General features: G+C 44.2%; 1 protein-coding gene across 3 annotated transcripts in view; it reads right to left on the bottom strand.

The window, feature by feature from the left end:
• The window catches only part of GART (phosphoribosylglycinamide formyltransferase, phosphoribosylglycinamide synthetase, phosphoribosylaminoimidazole synthetase), a 40,174-nt gene extending 17,344 nt beyond the window's left edge, over nucleotides 1–22,830 (bottom strand). Inside the window, exons 1-11 of one of the 3 annotated variants that reach the window (XM_056559551.1) lie at nucleotides 22,811–22,830; nucleotides 18,764–18,910; nucleotides 11,383–11,478; nucleotides 9,966–10,140; nucleotides 9,423–9,534; nucleotides 8,870–8,938; nucleotides 8,297–8,422; nucleotides 6,629–6,716; nucleotides 6,437–6,522; nucleotides 4,476–4,644; nucleotides 3,377–3,608 (exon numbers count right to left, since the gene is read on the bottom strand). In XM_056559551.1, the coding sequence (XP_056415526.1) occupies nucleotides 3,377–3,608; nucleotides 4,476–4,644; nucleotides 6,437–6,522; nucleotides 6,629–6,716; nucleotides 8,297–8,422; nucleotides 8,870–8,938; nucleotides 9,423–9,534; nucleotides 9,966–10,140; nucleotides 11,383–11,478; nucleotides 18,764–18,908 (1,298 nt within the window). In that variant the 5' untranslated portion in view covers nucleotides 18,909–18,910; nucleotides 22,811–22,830. Of the gene's footprint in view, nucleotides 1–3,376; nucleotides 3,609–4,475; nucleotides 4,645–6,436; nucleotides 6,523–6,628; nucleotides 6,717–8,296; nucleotides 8,423–8,869; nucleotides 8,939–9,422; nucleotides 9,535–9,965; nucleotides 10,141–11,382; nucleotides 11,479–18,763; nucleotides 18,911–21,151; nucleotides 21,170–22,183; nucleotides 22,380–22,810 lie in introns of those variants that run through there. The other 2 variants (XM_056559549.1, XM_056559550.1) reach the window with 2 other exon arrangements.
• Between the last annotated feature and the right edge of the window lie 1,064 nt (nucleotides 22,831–23,894).

The following is a 23,894-nucleotide window of genomic DNA, read 5'->3' on the forward strand; positions in this document are numbered from 1 at the left end:
CCGCCCGCTTATGAATATTCATCCCCACTCCTTCTGGCTCTCCCTCTCCCCACTGCTCCTAACTGGTCTTCACTGTGCATGCGCCGCTTCCTGACATGCGCAGTGAAGTTACATCACATTTGCATATATAGATAAACTAAGATTGCCGGCGAACGGCTGGACGGATCCGGGCAAGGTAGTGATCATATGACTCAGCATCCCCCGCACTATCCGTCAGTACCTGTGGTTAGTGCGGGAGTGAACATGTGACCGTTTTACTTTAAATTAACCATACCCCTCCTCCATTTGCGAGGGTCTGGGGTTTTTGTCTAAAGTCCCATGCAAGTCTATGGTACCTTACTCCACAAGCTCCATTCTGCATCTTCTTATGAGTCACACCCCTTCTATTTTGGGCCTTTTTTGCTTCCGCTCAAGGCATGATACACCCACACTCTTTCACAGGTCAGTCTCACCTTACTCCACAAGCTCCGGATCTTCAGGGGAACGTGTCGGTCTGACTTGCAAGCCACGCTGAACGGAAAACATATATCGAAAATGGTGGCGGCTTATAGCAGGACGTTAGGCTTGCTGGCAAACTGTGCAGGCAGAAGCACTGCAGGAGGCACCCGCAACCAAGGCCACTGAGAGGTCCGCAGCCAGGCTCAGTGGCCTCCCTGCAGCATTAGGAGGTAGGGTGCTTGCCCACCACATTTTTGCAATACTGTTCCCGTATCAGGTTTTTGATGAAAAACTGGTTCCTCAAAACCGGACCAAACTGTATAAAAACGTGTGTACAAATTTCAACAAGTATACAGTTTGAAAAATGATGTCCGGTTGCATCCATTTTAAGAAAAAAATGTGTACGTTTTTAACTTTTCACTCCATTTTGAATAAAGTTTCCCTTGTTTGATTGAAATTCCAAGGGAAAAAAAATGCAAAGTCACAGTAACTGTGTACACACATGGTAAGTGAGCTTTTACACCCTGTTCACACTGGTGCGGCGCTGTGCGGCGTCCGTTGCTGCCGTGACACTGTGTCTGTGGGGAGGTGCGACACAGGGACTGGTTTGAGTGGCATTGGGGCCGCTCTGCCAGTCGGTTATTCCCCCTGTGGGCACTGGTGTCGCGGCGGTGGCGGTCGCCGCCCGGCGCTACGCCATTTTATGCTAGGGACATTAGGGACCCACTCTAATTAGGTGGCCTTGACGTGGCGAGTGAACTTGTACTTTTTGATCAAAATGTATACTAACAAACTGTTAGTTTTTGAATTTATGCTGAGAAGCAATTAGATCAAAATACAATATGTGGATGTGCGACCATGTCTGTTTTTTACTTGAATTCACAGTGTACACACATATGGTTCTGTAAAGTTCCCATTGACTCCTATGTTAAAAAAAGAAAAAAAACGCATAAAAAAGGTTTAATACAGTTATTCACCCAGACCAAAAAACATGGTAGTCTACGGTTTTGGGTACGGGTAAAAACTGGACAAAACCGCATAAGACGCAAAACGGACTAAACAGGATGATGCGTTTGACATACGGTTTACAATGTTAAGTCAATACATACGGTTTTCTATACAGTTCTGTATGGTTTTTAACTTGAAAAGGTGGTGTGCATGCACCCGTATTCAAGTGTCGTCTATGTAGCTTGTGTGGTAACAATGAAGTTATGAGGCAATAGGCCTCATTACTTTTGTAATCCAAAACTAGTAACTATAACTCCCAGCATGCCCTGACACCACCTAATGTTCTGCAGCTGGTCCAAACCTACAAATCTCCAGGATGTTGCTCTATAGAGCAATGATCTGCAACCTGTGGCTCTGAAGCTAGTCTAGAACTTTTTCTACCCTGCATGCCAGGCAGTCTTGGCATGCTGAGAGTTGTAGTTCACACCAGCTGCAGGGCCTCATGTTGCATTTCCCTGCTCTATAGAGCAAAATGCTGGAGATTCGTAGGTTTGGGCCAGCTGCACAGTCATAGGCTGTCAGGACATGCTGGTCCTTGTAGTTACTAGTTTTGGGGGCTCTGCAGCTCACCCAAACCTATAACAACCTTGCAGAGTGCCCAGGCACACCCTATGGCTCTGCAGCTGGTCCAAACCAAAACTACAACTTCAAGCATGTAGCGCTACATAGTAGTGTATATATATAGTTTAATATGCTGGGAGTTGTAGTTTGGGCTCAGCTGAAGAGCCATTGGAGATCAAATATAGAAAAAAAAATCTTTCTTCGTCTAGGTTTTCTAGGTATGTTTTATATGCTTGGTTTACCATGTACGTAACTTTTGAACCACTTGAGGCGGTCATTGTATTTGGGTGCTGAGTCACCCATTTTATTTTTATTTATTTTTTTATACTTTTTTAAAGGGGTAGTCCAGTGGTGAAAAACTTATCCCCTATCCTAAGGATAGGGGATAAGTTTGAGATCGCGGGGGGGTCCGACCGCTGGGGCCCCCTGTGATCTCTCTGTACGGGGCCCAGGCTCTCCAGCCAGATAGCGGGTGTCGACCTCCGCACGAAGCGGCGGCCGACACGCCCCCTCAATACATCTCTATGGCAGAGCCGGAGATTGCCGAAGGCAGCGCTTCGGCTCTGCCATAGAGTTGTATTGAGGGGGCGTGTCGTCCGCCGCTTCGTGCAGAGGTCGACACGCCCCCTTCCCGCGGGCTGTCGGGGCTCCGTACAGGAGATCGCAGGGGGCCCCAGCGGTCGGACCCCCCGCAATCTCAAACTTATCCCCTATCCTTAGGATAGGGGATAAGTTGTTCACCACTGGACTACTCCTTTAATACTGAAAACTTTTTTTTCTTTAATACTGAAATCTGTGCTTGTCTACTACTGCAAGTCAGCTTGTATAAAAGGGCCTTCAAAGTGCTGGGACAGATTTAGAGCAGTGTTTCCCAACCAGGGTGCCTCCAGCTGTTGCAAAACTACAACTCCCAGCATGCCCGGACAGCCAACGGCTGTCCGGGCATGCTGGGAGTTGTTTTGCAACAGCTGGAGGCACCCTGGTTGGGAAACAGTGATTTTGGAGGTTAAGACATAGACTAGGGCTATGCATTTCACATACTTCCCAGTTTTTGTGAAACAAAAGCCTCTAAAAGAAACTACTGGTAACAATGGTGCAAAAAAGGCGAGCACAAAAAATCACAGTGAGGAGATGAAAGAACGAAAGTTCCTTTTGCAGATAATTTTCTGATGTGGACACACAGGGTCCTGAAAAGCATAGACTGGTTGAAGACATTGGCTTCATATAAGATTTGTAGTGTTTTATTGTGATTAAAAGCAAATTACACAACATAGTATACACAAAAATTGTCCATAGGGGGATGAATCTCCATAGTAAAGGACCCAGTTAGAGTCACTGATCACATGACTGCTTCTCCTCCTATACACACCTGTGTTGGTCCAGATAAGCAATGGCTCGGAAACCAATGTCCTTTCTGTACACGGCTCCAGAGAAGTCTATGACAGACACTCCTTTGTTGGCCTCTTTCAGAGCAGATAGTAAATCCTCCTTGACAGAAGTCACGGTGAGAACACGTCCCCCGCTGGTCACCACCTTCCCATCCTTTAGTGACGTGCCAGCATGGAACACCTCCAGACCAAGATCCTTAGCCTTTGAAAGTCCTGGTGAAAGAATCCAACAATATTCAAATGTCATAAGATTTATCTGGGTACAACTGTTCACTACCGTACTCACTATTCTGCTGGTGAGATCACTGAGTGCATGCATTACATTACTTATCCTGTACTGATCCTGAGTTATATCCTGTATTATACTCCAGAGCTGTACTCACTATTCTGCTGGTGAGGTCACTGTGTATATACATTACATTACTTATCCTGTACTGATCCTGAGTTATATCCTGTATTATACTCCAGAGCTGTACTCACTATTCTGCTGGTGAGGTCACTGTGTACAAACATTACATTACTTATCCTGTACTGATCCCGAGTTATATCCTGTATTATACTCCAGACCTGTACTCACTATTCTGCTGGTTGAGTCACTGTGTACAAACATTACATTACTTATCCTGTACTGATCCCGAGTTAAATCCTGTATTATACTCCAAGGCTGTACTCACTATTCTGCTGGTTGAGTCACTGTATACATACATTACCTGTACTGTCTCTCTTAAAGAAGATATCCAGCAGAAAAAAAAAAAATGTATCCCCTATGCGCAGGATTGGGAATAAATGTCTGATCGTGAGGGGGTCCGACTGCTGGGACCTACTGTTACTGCTCTTGTAATGATGTTTCATACGTAGGGCGGAGCTGGTCAAATACGCAACCTCCATTTATCTCTATGGCCCCGTATGGGAGGTCGCTGCAGGTCCCAGCAGTCCCTGCGGTTAGGGGATAAGTTTTTCTGCTAAATATCTTCTTTAACCCTCACAATATGTATTGAGAGCCCATAGTATAATGCAGTAGGTAGCAGTACTTCAGAATATACAGATAATCAGAATATAACTAATGACATTTGCTTTTACCTGTGATTTCCAGGCCCTTACTATAACTACCAGGATAGCCCCCGCTGGCTATGACCACAGTGACCGCAGAGTGGTCTTCTAGCCAGACTGGCATGGAACCAGCTAGCCGACCATCGATAGTGGCCTGGATAATGTCATAGAGGTCACTCTGAAGCAGCGGCAGAATTACCTTAAAAACAGAAATTAACAGAGCGATTTTGTTTAATTGATTATGAATAGATACATAGATATCTGATTTAAAAAGATTATCTTTTTAAAATTGGTAAGTTTGAATATATCCGATTGGTGAGGAGGGTCCAACATCTGGCACCCTCATCCCATCCAACACACACAATTTAAAAAAAAGTCAAATAACCCCATTAATACGGATTTAAAGAGATAAAATACGCATGGAGGCTATAAGACTGAAACCGATAAATAAAAATCTTAAAGGGGTACTCCACTGCTCAGCGTTTGGAACTGTTCCGAACGCTGGAGCCGGCAGCTCGTGATGTCATAGCCCCGCCCCCTCATGACATCACGCCCCACCCCCTCATTGCAAGTCTATGAGAGGGGGCGTGACAGCCGCCATGCACCCTCCCATAGACTTGCATTGAGGGTGTTGGGCGTGACGTCATGAGGGGGCGGGGCTATGACATCATGAGCTCTCGATGCCAGCTCCAGCGTTCGGAACAGTTTGTTCAAAACGCTGAGCAGCGAAGTACCCCTTTAAGCCTGAAAGTCGCAGTACACAGTAGTTCCTATGACTCATGCCAGCATGGAGAGCCACAGATCAGGGAACACTGCTATAGATGAAAGGATAAATGTAGCTGCTCATTCTCATCACAACTAGTGTCATCCCCAGTGGACCCCTTTAAAACGGCTTGTGTCATAAAAACACAAATAGCTGAAAGACCACCAGAATATCGATGTGTGTTGTACACACAGAGCTTTTAACACATTCCAAGAGTTTTAAGGAGTACCAGTCACCAAATAAACTTTTCTAAACTAACTCAGACTATGTTCTCTAACTACACCTAACACTCCTCTCACCCTTAAAAAATTTTTTTAGAGCTTTAAAGCTGTGTATCTTACTATTCTTCTTACTCACATAGTGTAATCTCCCAGCAGGAGAAAGTGGGCGTTTCCGCGAGGCTCTGCGCATCTTTCCGCGAGGCTCTGCGCATCTTTCCGCGAGGCTCTGCGCATCTTTCCGCGAGGCTCTGCGCAGCTGTCAATCAAGCTCAGTGCAGAGAAGCACTTCCTGAGTTTTGTCTCCTGCCACGCCGGGAGGAGACCAAACTCACTGTATTAATTGTGGCAGGTAAAAGAACAGAGCCACCTAGTAGGATAGGGGATAAGATGTCTGATTGCAAGGGGCTTGCCGCTGGGGACCCTCCGTGATCTCTGTGAAGTACCCGCATTCTATGCGGGGCTGCGTCTCCAGTCTCGGAAACGTTTTTGTTTCCGGGACTGGAGATGTGATGTCACCCCACACCCCCACCATTCATGTCTATGGGAGGGGGTGTGGCATAACATCAAGTCTCCAATCCCGGAAACAAAGAGGTTTATGAGACTGGAGAAGGAGCCCCGCATAGAATGCGGGTACTGCACGGAGATCACGGGGGTCCCAGTGACGCGGCCCCCTGCGATCAGACATCTTATCCCCTATGCGCATTGAGGGAGCGTGGCCGTGACATCACAAGCCTCTGCCCCGAATTGCCAGTCATCTGGCATGGAGCAAAGTTCGCTCCGTGCTTGTCTGGGGTGCTGCAGCAGAGATCGCGGGGGTTCCCAGTGGCGGGCCCCCCCGCAATAAGACCTCTTATCCCCTATCCTTTGGGATATGGGATAAGATATCTACGGGCGGAGTACCGCTTTAAAGTTGGTGAAACTGATACAAGGTATAAACATTTACTGGAAAACCTCTTCAAGCGAATCCCACAACAGCCGCCAATATGGAGAACATCTCCACATCTTACCTGACATTCCGGGTCTCCAAATCTGCAGTTAAATTCAAGCACCTTAGGCCCATCCTGTGTAAGCATTAGCCCAGCGTAGAGAACACCTAAGTAAAAACCACAATATCAATAATGGCTGCAAGATCATGGGAAAAAGAAAAATGACAAACCAAAGTAAGAGGACCCATCTAAACCTCAAGAAAAAACACTCACCAACATACGGTGCGCCCTCTTCTCGGATCCCATCAACAGTTCTTTGCAATACAGTATCCTGGATCTGATTAAGTAAATCCCTAGATATCTAATGTTTCAGAAAAAATAAAAAAATAAAAATTAAATACAAACAAAATCTTGACTGGGTTCACACTACAGACATTCCTTATGGAAATTGTAAGCAAATTCCACTTGCAGTTGCTCCCACTTATGTCAATGGGAGGCTGCTGCTCAGTTCACATATCACTGAAAGGAGGAACATGTTAATCTTTTTGGTGGAATCTGCCTGAAAAAGTCCATTGGGTCAATGGGACTTTCAAGTTTGGTGCTTATTTTTGATGCAAATTCTGCACCAAATGAGCGCTGGTTACGCAGGTGGCGGGGAACCGCAGGAAGTTCCTTGCAGAATTTGCTTAGTGTGAACATACCTTTAGACAGCTACACAGAAAATTCAGCCAATATGGCACATGAGGATGGCTTGGGCTGTTACTAAGCAGACTCAAAGAAACACTCAGTAACCCATAGACATGTTAATGATACATTTAAAGCTTCTATATAAGGAGCGTGATGATACAAACTAATTGTTGCGTTTAAAATTACCATTTTTATTATTTATTTAAACCCCAAAAAAAATAAAAAAAAATAAAACTCTTCTTACCTCGCCCTTGTTGCCACAGCTCCCGTTCGGTCCTCCAACCATCTTTCTTCTTCCAAGACAAGCGTTCAGTTCAGGACCTGTCTGCTCAGCCAATCACTGTCTGAGACAAGACACCACTGTGGCCAGTGATTGGCTGTGCAGACAGGTCCTGCACCAAGTGCTTGTCTCGGAAGCGAAAAGAAGATACAAGATCAGGGACCAGACGTGGCCTTATGGAACTGGGGCGAGGATAGTCTAATTTTTGATTCTATATTCGCCTGGCCCCAGCAGGATATTAATTTTTGAAGCAAATGCCAGATAACTCCTTAGGGAGTATTTATACAAAGCAGATACGCACAGATCGCGCATGTGTGATAATACACCCTTAAATGGGCACTGTCATTAAAACTAATTTGGTAAATAAAAAAAAATAAAAAAACTTTTTAATCTACTTTGTTAAAAAAAAAAAAAAAAAGTTTTCTATGTTTTATTTGTGTTTAAAAAAAGCTGCCACTAGGTGTCTCCCTACTTGTCCAGAGCACATTTCCCACCCCATCTCTTGCACAGACCTGGCAGAAGTACAAAATCAGAAAATGCAGTCTGGAGTGCTGAGGGTAGGGTGTGCAGCCTTAGCCAATCATAGCTCCTTTCACACTGAACTGCTCTGGATTGTGTGTAGCAGAGTGAGGGAGGAAGTTCTCCCCTGTATGGTTTCAGATGATGTCACGCCTGCTGGGGAACGCCCCTTTCCAGAGAACAGCAGTAATGTAGAGCAGAAATGTTCTAGCCCATAGCAGCGGTAATTCATGTTTACAGCATGCTGCACTAAAAAAAAAAAAAAACCTGTCTGTCCTGTTGAATTCTGGGTTGTTGCATTTTGCAATGGCTAAAAAACACCACCAATGCTCAATGCAACCCAACTGTGATAACTCTCTCCGGCTGTAGTACTTGGAAAAAAAAAAAAAAAAAACTAAGTTCTTATTCTTCCTCTAAAAGACACTAAGGTCTCCTTTATGCCCTGTAGATTATACCTGAGGAGCAGGACAGTAAGCTCCCATTCCTCCTGTGTTGGGTCCTTGATCTCCATCCATTAGTCTCTTATGGTCCTGGGCTGGTGGCATTGGAGCAACAGTGAGTCCATCTGTGAAGCACAAGCACTGCAGAGATACGGGGCATATTTAGTGTTTTATGGAATAAAGGACATCCGCAGCAAAATACAACTTATCCCCTATCCACAGAATTGATAGACATGTAAATGAAATGCATAGCTGAGGTTTTAGACCTGGCTTTTATACCTGCTACTTCCTTGATTTGTTTAGCCTTATGGCAGTGTTCTCCAAACAGGGTGTCTCCAGCTGGTGCGAAACTACAACTCCCAGCATGCCCGGACAGCCGAAGGCTGTCCGGGCTTGCTGGGAGTTGTAGTTTTGCAACAGCTGGAGACACCCTGTTCGGAGAACACTGGCATAAGGCTGGACCTTATTGGTGATGTAATGTTAAGGAGTGCATATATGCATGAAGACAGAAATCATACACCTAGCATCACCATATACACATACAAACGGCTACTCTGATAGTTGTTACACTAGCAACGTGATACATACAGACACTTCTTCCCCTTCCAGCAACTCCTCAACCACCACCGTATCTCCAGCTTCTCCAAACGTCTTGTCCTGTAGTTTAATAAAGAAAAAAAAAATGTAATTAAATTAAATATTTAACCACTTGGGGACGCAGGGCGTACCGGTATGCCCCCGTTCTTAAGTCCTTAAGGACAATGGGCGTACCTGTATGTCCTGAGCCCCGTTACTGGCGTTTAAAGCGTTCTCACGAGCGAAGAATGGTTTAAACCCAGTGGGTCTCGACTGCTATCAGCAGCCAGGACCCAGGGTTAATGCCGGGCATCACCGATCGGGCTGATGCCCGGCATTAACCCTTTAGACGCCATGATCAAAGTTAAACACAGCATCTAAAATGAAAGTAAAAAAGTGTCCCGGCAGCTCAGCGGAGCTGATCGGGACTATCACGACAAAATCGCAATTTCCCGATCAGCTGAGAGGACGGCGAGAGGGCACTTATCTGGCCTATTTTTATTTATATTTTTTTAAAGGCTGGATAACTCCAAAAAATAAATCTGAATCCAGGACCACAACAAACCTGCATGATTTCATTCACAGCTTTACAAGCCTCCTCCTTGCTGCCTGCTACTACCACTCCCTTCCCAGCAGCCAAGCCGCTCGCTTTCACTACCAGGGCACGGAAATCCGCACTAAAGATACCAACGAGAGGGGGGGGGAGAAGAAAAAAAAAAAAAAAAAAAACATTGTTAGATTCTTAATAACCAATGCCTACAAAAGGTTTACAATGAACTAAAAATGAAGAAAAAAAATTCCCAAAAATACATGCAAAGTGAGAAGCGTATATAGCTGAGAATAGGGAACATTAAAGATTTATTATGGCTCTGTACAGCCCTCCTAAACACCCCGCATAGTCCCTTAAGTGCTGACCATGCAGGGACACATCCTCTATACAAAAAGGTATTAGTAACATTCGTCATTAGCAGAACAAAAAACTGAGGAACAGCACAATGCAGAATTGTAAGAAAAGATGCTCCAGAACTTATATTTCATGTATAACCAAGTATGTACTAAGACCGGTCAGAAGAGCGGACAGGTCCTCTTTACAGATAGTGTGGGCTACCTGTTTATAAAGTCACAGGCTTCCTTTGGATTGGTGAAGGACTTGTACTTGGCGGTAGGGATACCATGGCGGATCATAAAATCCTTGGAAAAACTTTTACTGGCCTCCAGCTGTGCAGCCTTCGCAGTGGGTCCAAAACATCTCACCCCGGCCGCAGTCAAATCATCAACAAGACCTGGAACAAGAGGAGTGCGCTCAATGCGTATGGATGGAGAGGTCACAAAAAATAAAATAGAACATTTTAGATATATATTTGTTTAGATGTATGGGAAAGAATCGGCACTGAGTGTGTAAATGTGTACAGAACTCCAGATACAGGTGGGTGCTCTGCTGCTGGGGGCAGCACTCGATGCCTCATGAACTCCAGATCCTTAGAAGCAGCAGCAGCAGCAGCACTCCAAGGTAACGGATAATAGCAGGGTTTATTCACCCATCAAGTTACAGTGCTACGTTTCGGTCTTCCCAAGGCTTGAGAAAGGTCTTGTTGTGAAGACTGAAATGTAGCACTGTAACTTGATGGGTGAATAAACCACGCTATTGTCTGTTACTTCGGAGTGCTGCTTCTTCTGTTGGAGATATAGATTATATATATTTATATATATTATATATATTTGTTAGTAATATATAACATATTAAAGAAATATCTTGTTAGTGGCATTTTAAAGAGTGTATATATTTTTGCAGGAAGTACTGCCGTAAAAGTAATATATGTATTATACAAGATATATAATATTAGTAACATTATATATAATTATATGATATACAATATATTCTAGTAATATCTAGATATTGGCATTTTAAAGGAGTATTTCATTTTTTTGCAGGAAGTACAGCAATATTAGTAATATACTATATATATATCAATATTATAAAAAATAAAAAATTAAATTATATTTCCAAGGAACCTGATGAGCTGCTTTGCATATTCTTTTTCCCAGAAAGCCTGTGGAGTGCTAATGGCCTTTTTAGAATCACCATGTGTCAGAAGTTTTATGTTTACACACACACACATATATATTATAATATATATATATATATATATATATATATATATATATATATATGCACACACTATAGTTATATCTGGATATTGGCATTTCACCAATTATATTTTTTGCCGGAAGTACTGCCATATTAGTAACATAAAATGAATACACCGATTGTCATTTTTCAATTTGCTTCATATGGTAAATGTGCTATCAACACGTTCTAGAAATAGTACCCCATTGTAAAGGCTTCACTGCCTGAAGTCATTTGCAAAAATCACCACCACTACAAAATCACAAGTAAAAAACAAATTATATATTTAAAAAAAAACTGAAAAAAAAATAAAAAACAGCAGGATACAGAAATGTCTAAAATGCCCTTTACAATGTATTCTTTTGAGATATTCAGGAAATATGCATTGAACCATTACCTGCAGCTAGAGGAGCTTCTGGGCCGACCACCACGAGGGATATGTTGTTGCTTTTGCAAAATGTGATAAGTTGGTTGTGATCATTGGCGGGGACATCTGTGAGAGGAGAAAACAAATCCGTTCACTACTTTATTAGTATATACAGTCACTGAGCAAGTGGAATGGGAGCTACGAAAACTGAGCCCAGTCTATCCATTTGCCCCACTGTCAACTAATGAGTTGGGCTTAGGCGACCCTATTCAACCTTTGGATTCCAATATGGTACAACAATAGTCTTCACACTGCAAGACTACAACTCCCGGCATGCTGCAAGGTTGTCATCAAGGTGGTACAACACACTTTTTTTAAAGGGGTACTCCGCCCCTAGACATCTTATCCTCTATCCAAAGGGTAGGGGATAAGATGACTGATCTCCGGGGGGGGGGGGGGGGGGGGGGGGGCAGCTATTGGGGACGACCCATGATCTCCCTGCTGCACCTGGCATTCGTTTAGAGCAGTGGTCTTCAACCTGCGGACCTCCAGATGTTGCAAAACTACAACTCCCAGCATGCCCGGACAGCCAACGGCTGTCCGGGCATGCTGGGAGTTGTAGTTTTGCAACATCTGGAGGTCCGCAGGTTGAAGACCACTGGTTTAGAGTGTCAGGTAGGAAAACCCTGAAGAAGAAAAAAAAAAAAAAAAAAAAAAGATTGGGAACATTTTTGGTTGTAGAAGTCCTTGAAAGGAACTAGAAAGAATATTGCGTCTAAGTGAGAACAAACAAAAACTGTGAAAGATAATGCTCCGCCAGCTCTCACGCTTTATTCCGAGTGTCAACATTCCTAGACCATAAGGAAGAAGCCGGCCTAGAAACATAGGGGGAGATTTATCAAAACCTGTGCAGAGGAAAAGTTGCCCAGTTGCCCATAGCAACCAATCAGATCGAGGCCTTGTTAAAAATGAAAGAAGTGATCTGATTGGTTGCCATAGGGATCTGCACACCTCTCTCTCGAAAGGTTTTGATAAATCTCCCCCAATATCAGATTTTTAAGATATTTAACTACAGGAAGGACAAAGTTTAACTCAAACCCTTCTTAGGGTACGTTAACAAGCAGATCCCCAGCGCGTATTACGTCGCGGATCCGCCGCTGAAGGACCGCTGTATGCTGCCTTTAAAAAAAAGGTGTCTGCTTGAAGCAGCAATACGCCGCTACAAGCAGAGACACTGAAGCAATGTGCGAATCGCTGCGCATGCGCAGTGTACTCATACACATCGCGGATGCTCCCTCTGCTCTATGAGCTAGGACGAGAGCTGCCGCGATGTGAGAGTATATCGCACGTGGCAATGTGCCTGCTTGTAGCGGCGTATTGCCACTCCAAGCAGGCACCTGTAAAGGCAGCACACAGCGGTCCTTCAGCGGCGGAGCCACAGCGTAACACGCACCGGGAATCCGCTCGTGTGAACGTACCCTTATTGTGATTTATGACCTGCAGTAAAATAGGTGAAGAGATTGGAACACTAATGAGGGACATTTATCAATGTTTGCTTATGTATTCCTTATTTTAGTAATTTTTTTCTTTCCTTTTTTTTTTGCTTATGTGCGACTTATTTATCAACTGGTTTCAGCCTGTTGCTAAATTTCTTTCACGTAAGCAATTTTTTCTTTTTTACTTTGGTAGTAGCTTTTTCTGCTCCATGTTTGAGCTGGAGTAAATTTAGTCCATTTTTAACCCTGTTGCAACTTTTTTTTTTGCGCAGTTGCGACTGTCGCAGTTAATGAATACCAGACTACCCGTAGTCCATTTTAAAATGATAACTACTTATTTAAGTTTAGGAAAACTTGCTTTTCTCGCTTTCCAGTCAAAATGTCGCATGAAAAATCGCGTAGTCGCAGGTGCGACATTTTTAGTAAAAAAAAAAAAATTTTACTAAATTGCTTGAAAAATGTCTGTCAATATGAAAAATAATTTAGTGCAATTCTTCCCCAGCTGGGGGCCTACAGCTGTTGCAAAACAACAACACCCAGCATGCCCGGACAGCCAAGCGCTGTCCGGGCATGCTGGGTGTTATTGTTTTGCAACGGCTGAAAGCATCCTGCTTCGGAAAAGTAGATTTTTAAGCTTACCGTAAAATCTCTCTCTCAGAGGATCCATTGGGGGACACAGAAACCGTGGGTATATGCTGCTGCCGCTAGGAGGCTGACACTGGGCAACAAAAGAAAGTCAGCCCCTCCCCGCAGGATATACCCCGCCCACAGGCACCTGAGCTAATCAGTTTAGTCCCATAGCAGTAGGAGAGGACCGACAGGTAAGACAAAAACAGTAACTGTCCGAGGAAACCACAGAATAAACTAACTGAAAACCCCCGAACCTGGTAACCGAACCAGGAACACCAGAACAAATGGGCGGGTGCTGTGTCCCCCAATGGATCCTCCGAGAAAGATTTTATGGTAAGCATAAAAATCTACTTTTCTCGATCTGCTCCATTGGGGGACACAAACCGCGGGACGTACCAAAGCAGTCCCCGGGGTGGGCAAAAAATTCAAGCAACTTAGGTGGAAGGCTGGACCACGGCCGCCTGCAACACCTTGCAACCCAAACCAGCATCAGCAGATGCAAAAGGTATGTGTACCTGAAAAACTGCGTAAACGTGTGAAAGGACGACCAGGTGGCCGCCTAACAAATTTGCAAGGCTGAAGCCCCGTTGCAGAGAGCCCAGGAAGCCCCAACAGAACGAGTGGAACGAGCTGAGACCCTGAAAGGAGGAGTCTTTCCCTTCCAGCAGTAAGCTTCCGAAATAGCAGAATGGATCCACCACAAAATGGTCGCCTTCGAAGGAGGTCGCCTCTTACAACGACCCTGACACTGGCGAAAGGAAGAAGTGACTGAAAAGGTAAATCTGAACTGCCCGTACCACATCAAGACTAGGGATCGACAGATATCGTTTTTTTAGGGCCGATACCGATAATCGGTGGAGGTTAGAGCCGATAGCCAATAACTTATACCGATATTCCGGTATAAGTTATTGGCCTTTTTATCCCCCCCGCGACACCACTGCAGATCATTGATTTAAAGCGGGCGCTTTAAATCAATGAACTGCAGTGGCTTTTGCGGTGCCAGAGACCGCCGCCACCACCCGCTTCTCTCCCCCTGCCTGTCCAGGGGTCCCGAGTCCTCCCACCGCCGCACCACTCCCCTCCGCGCCCCCTACCGCCCCGGCCCCATTGCCTCCCCCCATCCCCGGTTTTATTATTACCTGTTCCCGGGGCCCACTATACATCTGGCTCCGGTGGCGTCCTCCTGAGCTGTCACTGTGCGCACTGACGGTGCCGTCATGTGACGTCGCGTCACGTCACCCGTCATTGTGCACAGCATAACGCAGGAGGCAGGAGCCAGAAGTAGCATGGACCCCGGGAACAGGTAATTCTAAAACCGGGGATGGGGGAGGCAATGGGGCCGGGGCGGTGTGTGGTCGCAGTGCCGGCGGTGCAGGGCATAATCGGCTTATCAGCAAGGTAATTGCCGATACCGATAATGCCCAAAATCGTGATTATCGGCCAATAATATCAGCCAAACCGATAATCGGTCGATCCCTAATCAAGACCATGAAGAAAACGTGCTCTGGGATGAGACGTAGCAGGACAAAAAGACGGAAGGACGATGCCCTATTTAGGTGAAAGGCGGAGACCACCTTAGGCAAAAAGGATGGGGCCGGACGAAAAACAACCCTGTCCTGGTGTAAGACCAGGTAGGGAGAACGACAGGAGAATTCGGAGCTGGCAGCTCTCTCCTAATAGAAGTGATCACAATGAGGAAGGCCACTTTCCAGGTAAGAATACTAAGAGGAACGTCCCAAAGAGGTTCGAAGGGAGTACCCTGCAGGACACCGAGAACCAAATTTAGATACCAAGGGGAAGTATGGGATCTATAAGGCGGGGCCGCATGAGCAACACCCTGCAGAAAAGTCCGGACGTGAGGATGGGACGCCAGGGGACGCTGAAAGAATGGAGAGAGCGGAAACCTGACCCTTAAGGGAACTGAGAGCCAAGTGTTCCAACCAAAGAAAAGAAGTCGTGGGAGGGAGAACACAACTGGAGAGGAGACAAATTCACAGATCGAAAGTAGGACCTCCAAGTACGGGGAAGAATCTTCTTAGAGGAAGGCTTGTGCGCCTTGATCATAGTGCGGATCACTTTGGAAGAGAACCCCCCGGGATCTCAGCTGCCACACCATCAAATGCTGCAACAGTAAATTGGGGTGGCAAAGGGGACCATGAGAAAGCAGGTCGGGATGAACAGAGACGCAGTGGCACGTCATCAACTAGTCCAACCACGTCGGCGTACCACGCTCGCTTGGACCAGTCCGGAAACACAAGATTGGCGGGACGCCCTCCACTCTGAGCATCCTCAGGACCCTGGGAAGGATAGGAAGAGGAGGGAAGAGATCGGGGAGGGCGAGTGCGACCAGGGAATCACTAGGGCGTCTACAGCTAGGGCCAGGGGATCCCAGGACTTCGCGACAAAGCAAGGAACGTTCCAGAGATGGATCCTGGAGACCTCTGCCATTATGGTCATTTAGATCTTTTTGGCTGGGTTACGTGTATGTTGATTGTATATAAATAATACTGAGATTTATACTACAGCCTGCACATAATTGTGCATATTTGCACATATTGGCTATTATACTATGCACATTGAATAGCATCATTAGTTTGGATGACAACATATTGTTTAGAAGTATTATAGCACAGCATTGGGAGTACCTATATACGTATTAACATCTATATAGCAGGACGGGGTCACCACCTTGGGAGTAGGGGTTTGTGACCCTGCTCCAAGGTTGTGTTGTGGCTTTTAGTGAGCATTTTTAATTGCTTTTAAATGTTCCCTTGTTTGTGGCCAACTTGTGTATATGTCTTCTTGATATTGAATAAAATAATCTTGATATATATTTATATTTAGTGGTGCGCACTTTATATTCAGCGATTGTTTTTTTGGATGTGGTAGAAACTAAGGATAGGCTACGGTACAATGGTTGTCCACAGCACAACTTTTGTGGTTTCTAGAGAGAGAAATAAAAACTTGCAATGGCCACATGACGACTCGCTTTTCCTCATCAATTTTGATTACGTTTGCATGACTGATTCCAGGAAGCCATAACCATCAGATGATCATCCATATGATCCATACACAAGGGTCACATGGAGAGGAGATAATGTAATAAAGCATCAGGAGGGGTCAAGCTAGGACTCCACGTGAGCTCTGGACCTAGTCAGTATTAATTTGTATGGAAGTCCATAATTTTTTAAACTAGAAGCATGAAACTTTGTTTTTAGGCTAACAATTAGAGATAAAGAAACACGCGTTTTAACGTTTTCTAAAACTCCACCCCTGAAGAGGTGAAATGGGGGTTCAAAGTACGTATGTTGAATGAATTAAGATTAGGTTGATATTTGAATTCGAAAATTTGCACCATTACTCTTAAATAAAAATAACGTCTGTCTGTATCTGTATTTACATAATAATCCTATTAGCACCAATTATACTACCAAAACATGGTAAAAGAACAATGGTTGCTGAATATCAATATAATATGTCACCAAAAAAACCATAACAGCAACACACTAATCATGAAAATATAAAGATATAAGTATCACCACAAATGAAATGCCTGGAATGCAGTTGTGTAGTATGCGATACCCTATATAAGAAAAGAAAAGGTAATGGAATTCTCAGCTCACCCTCCAGGGCCCCAGGCGCACGGACTGTGCGAGGCAGCACTATTGTAGCAAAACAAGAAACTGGATGTCCAGCGCCAAGATTCGTGCAAAACGGATTCTTTAATGCTTAAAAAGCCATAACAGGGGTCAATGTGATGCGTTTCAGATGCGTTAGCACCCTTAATCGTACATGTACGATTAAGGGTGCTAACGCATCTGAAACGCATCACATTGACCCCTGTTATGGCTTTTTAAGCATTAAAGAATCCGTTTTGCACGAATCTTGGCGCTGGACATCCAGTTTCTTGTTTTGCCTATATAAGAAAAGATGCAGAAGACTAGAAAATATAATTACCAGTGCAGAGCCATATACCACAAGCACTCACCCCAACGTACGTTTGGCGCCAATGCACTTCGTCAGATGGTTCCAGATGCACCAAACAATAGGGGGACCCAGTGCCACACCACCTCTCTTAAAATAGGTTGGTACTTAGTATCCCATGCTTAAAGGGGTACTCCTGTGGAAAACTTCACGCCCCATCCCATAGACTGGCATTGAGGGGGTGGAGCGTGACGTCACACACGGGGGGGGGGGGGGGGGGGGCGTGACGTCACAATGCTCTGTCCCCTTGATCGCCAGTAATCAGACCCGGAGCGAACACGCTCCGGGTACTGATTCTAACGGGGTGCTGCGTGCAAGATCACGGTGTCCCCAGCGGCGGGACCCCGGGCGATCAGGGATAAGATGTCTTAGCGCCGGAGTACCCCTTTAATTAACTGGTGCCAGAAAGATAAACAGATTTGTAAATTACTTTATTAAAAGATCTTTACCCTTCCAGTACTTATTAGCAGCTGTATGCTACAGATGAAATTCTTTTCTTTTTGAATTTCTTTTTTGTCTTGTCCACAGTGCTCCCTGCTGACACTTCTGTCCGTGTCAGGAACTGTCCAGAGTAACATAGGTTTGCTATGAGGATTTTCGCCTGCTCTGGACAGTTCCTGATACGGGCATCAGGTGTCAGCAGAGAGCACTGTGGACAAGACAAATAAAGAAATAAAAAATAAAAAAGAATAGAATTTCCTCTGTAGCATATAGCTGCTAATAAGTAGTGGAAGGGTAAAGATTTTTTTAATACAAGTAATTTACAAGTCTACTGGTTTAGGAGAAACAAGAAACGAGGGAGAGCAACTTCTGTACACAGGTGATACCAAAATTGGGGGACTGCAGCAGTTGTCAGGGTCCAGTTACTCCGTAGTACCTGCGGGGTGCATGCGACCAGATAAAGTACCAATATAACACGACGAAAGAATGTAGCATTCACTCACCGCATAAACGGCTACTAAATTCCCGGCTGGAAGGGATCACGGGTCAGCGTCTTCAGGAGCGCTCAGAGCGCTCCTGAAGACGCTGACCCGTGATCCCTTCCAGCTGGGAATTTAGTAGCCGTTTATGCGGTGAGTGAATGCTACATTCTTTCGTTGTGATAATTTACAAGTCTGTTTAACTTTCTGGCACCAGTTGATTTAAAAAAAAAAAAAATTATATATATATATATTTTCCGCCAGAGTACCCCTTTAAGCCAAGCTCATAGGGGAAGCCTACTGCATACAAATTTATACAGCACCCATAGCATTGGAATAACTATAGAGGATTCCATTCACATTTTGGGATACCAAGCTCACCAGAATTTGAGATCTTCCCATTGTTTGCAGTCCCTGCATTTCCCGGGGCCACCAAAACTTGCTTGACATGGGCAGACTGTGCCAACTTCCAGGCAATGGCATGTTCTCTGGCTCCACTACCAATCACAAGAACCGTTTCAGCCATCTCTGTTCATGGAGTAAAATAAATACAGGTTAATGAAGAGGATCAGAATTAGAGATGAGCGAACTTACAGTAAATTCGATTCGTCACGAACTTCTCGGCTCGGCAGTTGATGACTATTCCTGCATAAATTAGTTCAGCTTTCAGGTGCTGGAAAAGGTGGATACAGTCCTAGGAGACTCTTTCCTAGGACTGTATCCACCTTTTCCAGCCCACCGGAGCACCTGAAGGCTGAACTAATTTACGCAGGATAAGTCATCAACTGCCGAGCCGAGAAGTTCGTGACGAATCGAATTTACTCGCTCATCTCTAATCAGAATCTTCAAAGAGATAGGTTACCTGTTATAGTAGGACACATGAAAAGCACATTTACATAAAATAGTAAAACATAAAATTACTTCGGGCAACATGGAAACGTATAGACAAGAGCTACACCCGTATAACATGCATAAAAATGGGCCGATATTAAAGCCCCGAGACACCAATAAACACACAACACAGCCCAAAATATGTAGAGTTATTCAGGATTAGAAAAACAGCGCCACTCCTGTCCTCAGGTTGTGTGTGGTATTGAAGCTCAGCTCCACTGAAGTAAATGGAGCCAAGTTGTAATACGACACACAACCTGAGGACAGGGGTGCTGCTGTTTTTAGAAGAAATTAGCTCTGCTCTTCTATTACTGGATAACAATCATTTTACAGTTTGGGAGCCCATTGCCAGCAATTTACATTTAACTTAAAATCTACCACTGGACCATTATGATAACAATGCAGATGTGTCACACCCCTTTGTAATACTGAATAACATGGTAGGATTTTACTGCGGATATTTAATTAAAGACGCAGCGTCCCAAATATCAGCTTATTGATTACAAACTGACATTTTTGCAATACTTGTAAATGGGATAAAAATGTAAGTAGTTATATCATGCCCAAAAATGTATCCCCTATGACTGGCGGATAAGGGATAAGTTTTAGTTCACGGCGGGGGAAGGTCCGACAGCTGGGACCCCGGCTCTCTCGAGGAATACGGCGCATTGACCCTGCACAAAGCAGTGGCTGACGCGTCCCCTCCATATATGACTATGGGAGGGGTGTTCAGTTATCTTTGGCTCTCCCATAGAGATATACGGAGGGCGGGTGTCGGCCGTCACTTCATGCGGGAGTCGACACTCAGTTGTGCTCCGAGCTGCTCTGGGTCCGTTTGGCGTTAAAAAAAAAATAATTAATTAAGAAGAACAGACCCAGAATGGGTCAGAGCATTACAGCTGTGAGAACTTGTAATGATGTAGATGTTATAGATGGTGATGAATGTGGCCACTGGCGGGAAACTCAGAGCTGACGTCAGTGGTCCTCCGTAAGCAGTTTCTTTTTTGTGCCTTAACGGACGTCTTTTTTGGTGGGGCACAACGGGTCCTGACAGATCCCATTTACTATTATGGGGTATGTCTGGCACCGTTGGTTTTTTTTGAAGGGAGAAGTGGGGAAAAAAAAAAAACATATTTTGCATGATGTATTTTTCCTCCCGCTATTCTCCCCCCCCTCCCCCAAACCTAAACCTGTCCTTAACCCCCACAGATACCAGCTATGTGGATAGTGTCATTGGTCCCTGCACTACAACCTACATACATTAGTTCTCTTACTACACAGCAGAACTGTAGAGATAGGAATAAACTAAAGCTACAATGCACATATATATACAGTGCACAGCCATACAGGTGCGCTCCTACCCCCGCACAGTATACAGCAGAGTTGTATAGACAATTATAGATATATGCACATATTTCATGTATACAGGGGTAAGTACTCTATTATGGCAGCTCAGTAGACCCTCTATATGGCAGTATAAATTATAGATATAAAGCACAGAACATATACAGGCATATACTATAGATAAAATGCACATATATACAGGACCTAGCACACTTACCCCCCAGCTCAGTATACAGCAGGACTCTATATACCAGTATAAATTATAGATATAAAGCACATAAACATATACAGACATATACAATGTGTGTGTGTGTATATATATATATATATATATATGACAGTGCACTCTTATGCGCCCCCCCCCCCCCAGCTCAGTATACAGCAGGACTCTATATACACCAGTATAAATTCTAGATATAAAGCACATAAACATATACTACAGATACAATGCACACACACATTATATATATATATATATATATATATATATATATATATATATATATATATATATATATATGACAGTGCACTTACCCCCAGCTCAGTATACAGCAGAACTCTATATACCAGTATAAATTTTAGATATAAAACACAGACATATACTAGATACAATGCGCACACACACACATATATATATATATATATATATATATATATATATATATATATAGTGACATAGTGACCTCTTTCCCCCAGCTCAGTATACAGCAGGACTCTATATATACACAGGTATATACTATAGATATAATGCACATATTTACAGGACATAGTGCACTCTTACCCCCAGCTCAGTATACAGCAGGACTCTATATACAGCTATATACTATAGATCTAATGCACATATATACAGGACATAGTGCACTCTTACCCCCAGCTCAGTATACAGCAGGACTCTATATAGAGCTATATACTATAGATATAATGCACATATATACAGGACATAGTGCACTCTTACCCCCAGCTCAGTATACAGCAGGACTCTATATAGAGCTATATACTATAGATATAATGCACATATATACAGGACATAGTGCACTCTTACCCCCAGCTCAGTATACAGCAGGACTCTATATACAGCTATATACTATAGATCTAATGCACATATATACAGGACATAGTGCACTCTTACCCCCAGCTCAGTATACAGCAGGACTCTATATACACAGCTATATACTATAGATATAATGCACATATATACAGGACATAGTGCACTCTTACCCCCAGCTCAGTATACAGCAGGACTCTATATACAGGTATATACTATAGATATAATGCACATATATACAGGACATAGTGCACTCTTACCCCCAGCTCAGTATACAGCAGGACTCTATACACAGGTATATACTATAGATATAACGCACATATATACAGGACATAGTGCACTCTTACCCCCAGCTCAGTATACAGCAGGACTCTATATACAGCTATATACTATAGATATAATGCACATATATACAGGACATAGTGCACTCTTACCCCCAGCTCAGTATACAGCAGGACTCTATATACAGCTATATACTATAGATATAATGCACATATATACAGGACATAGTGCACTCTTACCCCCAGCTCAGTATACAGCAGCCTAATGTACACCCACGTGTGTCTGCACAGGCAGCTCATACACTGCAAGGACCGAATCACGTGTTCTCCACAGACACCCCCTCCGGAAAGCTCAATAACTACAGCAAGCTGCGTGGTTGTGTGAGTGTCCAGCGCCACCTGCTGGTCGGAAGACTTTCAGCGAAGTTCTGAAGTTTTTTTTTTGTTTTTTTTTGACTCTATACAAGTGTTCCCTTTTTGGAGGAAATATTTGTTGATCATTGCTTTTTAAAAGCCCCAATTTTTTTTTGATGATTATTTTGTGGTTCACACAGGGACGTTTTTGATGCGTTTTTTCTTAACCAAAACAAGTAGTATGTGCATAAAGGAAAAGAAAGGAAATTCCTGCCAAAGATTGCGTTCACATCACGATATTTTCTTCTGTCGGGTTCATACGATTCTATCCTTGAAAATTGTGTAGAATCGTATCCGAGCATGCTGAGAGTTGTAGTTTTGCAACAGCTGGAGACACATTAATTGGGAAACACTGATCTAGATATATTCTCTTGACTTCTAATAACTTATCCTACACTGCTCAAAAAAATAAGGGAACACTTAAACAACACAATGGGGGAGATTTATCAAAACCTGTGCAGAGGAAGAGTGGTGCAGTTGCCCATAGCAACCAATCAGATTGCTTCTTTCATTTTCCACAGGCCTCTTTAGAGGCCTGTGGAAAATGAAAGAAGCAATCTGATTGGTTGCTATGGGCAACTGTACCACTCTTCCTCTGCACAGGTTTTGATAAATCTCCCCCAATAACTCCAAGTCAATGACACTTCTATGAAATCCCACTGTCCACTCAGGTAGCAACACTGATTGACAATCAGCTTCACATGCTGTTGTGCAAATGAAACAGACAGCAGGTGGAAATTATAGGCAATTAGCAAGACACTCCCAATAAAGGAGTGGTTCTGCAGGTGGTGACCACAGACCACTTCTCAGTCTCTATGCTTCCTGGCTGATGTTTTGGTCACTTTTGAATGCTGGCGATGTATTCACTCTAGTGGTAGCATGAGAGTCTACAACCCACACAAGTGGCTCAGGTAGTACAGCTCATCCAGGATGGCACATCAATGTAAGCTGTGACAAGAAGGTTTGCTGTGTCTGTCAGTGTAGTGTCCAGAGCATGGAGGCGCTACCAGGGGACAGGCCAGTACATCAGGAGACATGGAGGAGGCAACAACCCAGCAGCAGGACCGCTACCTCCACCTTTGTTCAAGGAGGAGCAGGAGGAGCACTGTCAGAGCTCTGCAAAATGACCTCCAGCAGGCCACGAATGTGCATGCATCCACTCAAGCGGTCATGTAGTGATGGTGTGATGAGGGCAGATGGAATTACCCTAGGGGCAGATGGCATTAACTCTTTGTGTCTGTGATGCCAGGGCATGGTTTAACCTCTTCACCACCCGAAGGTATAACATTGAATCCTGGGCTAGGCACGGGGGCAAATAATGACTCCAATGCCAAGTTACGGAACAACGGCAGCTTTACTGAGTTAGACAGGTGTAACAGTCTTAACAGCTTAGCCAGGCCCAAGGAGATGACCAATGACTTCAGAGATTTTAAGGCTCGCTGGGACTTGTAGTGGACTTGGATAATTTGCTGCAGGCCCACGCTGACTTGAAACAGATTGATCCAGACTGACTTGACTGGGACTGACTAGACAGACT

Source organism: Hyla sarda, chromosome 2 (assembly GCF_029499605.1).
Source record: "Hyla sarda isolate aHylSar1 chromosome 2, aHylSar1.hap1, whole genome shotgun sequence".
Taxonomy (NCBI): domain Eukaryota; kingdom Metazoa; phylum Chordata; class Amphibia; order Anura; family Hylidae; genus Hyla; species Hyla sarda.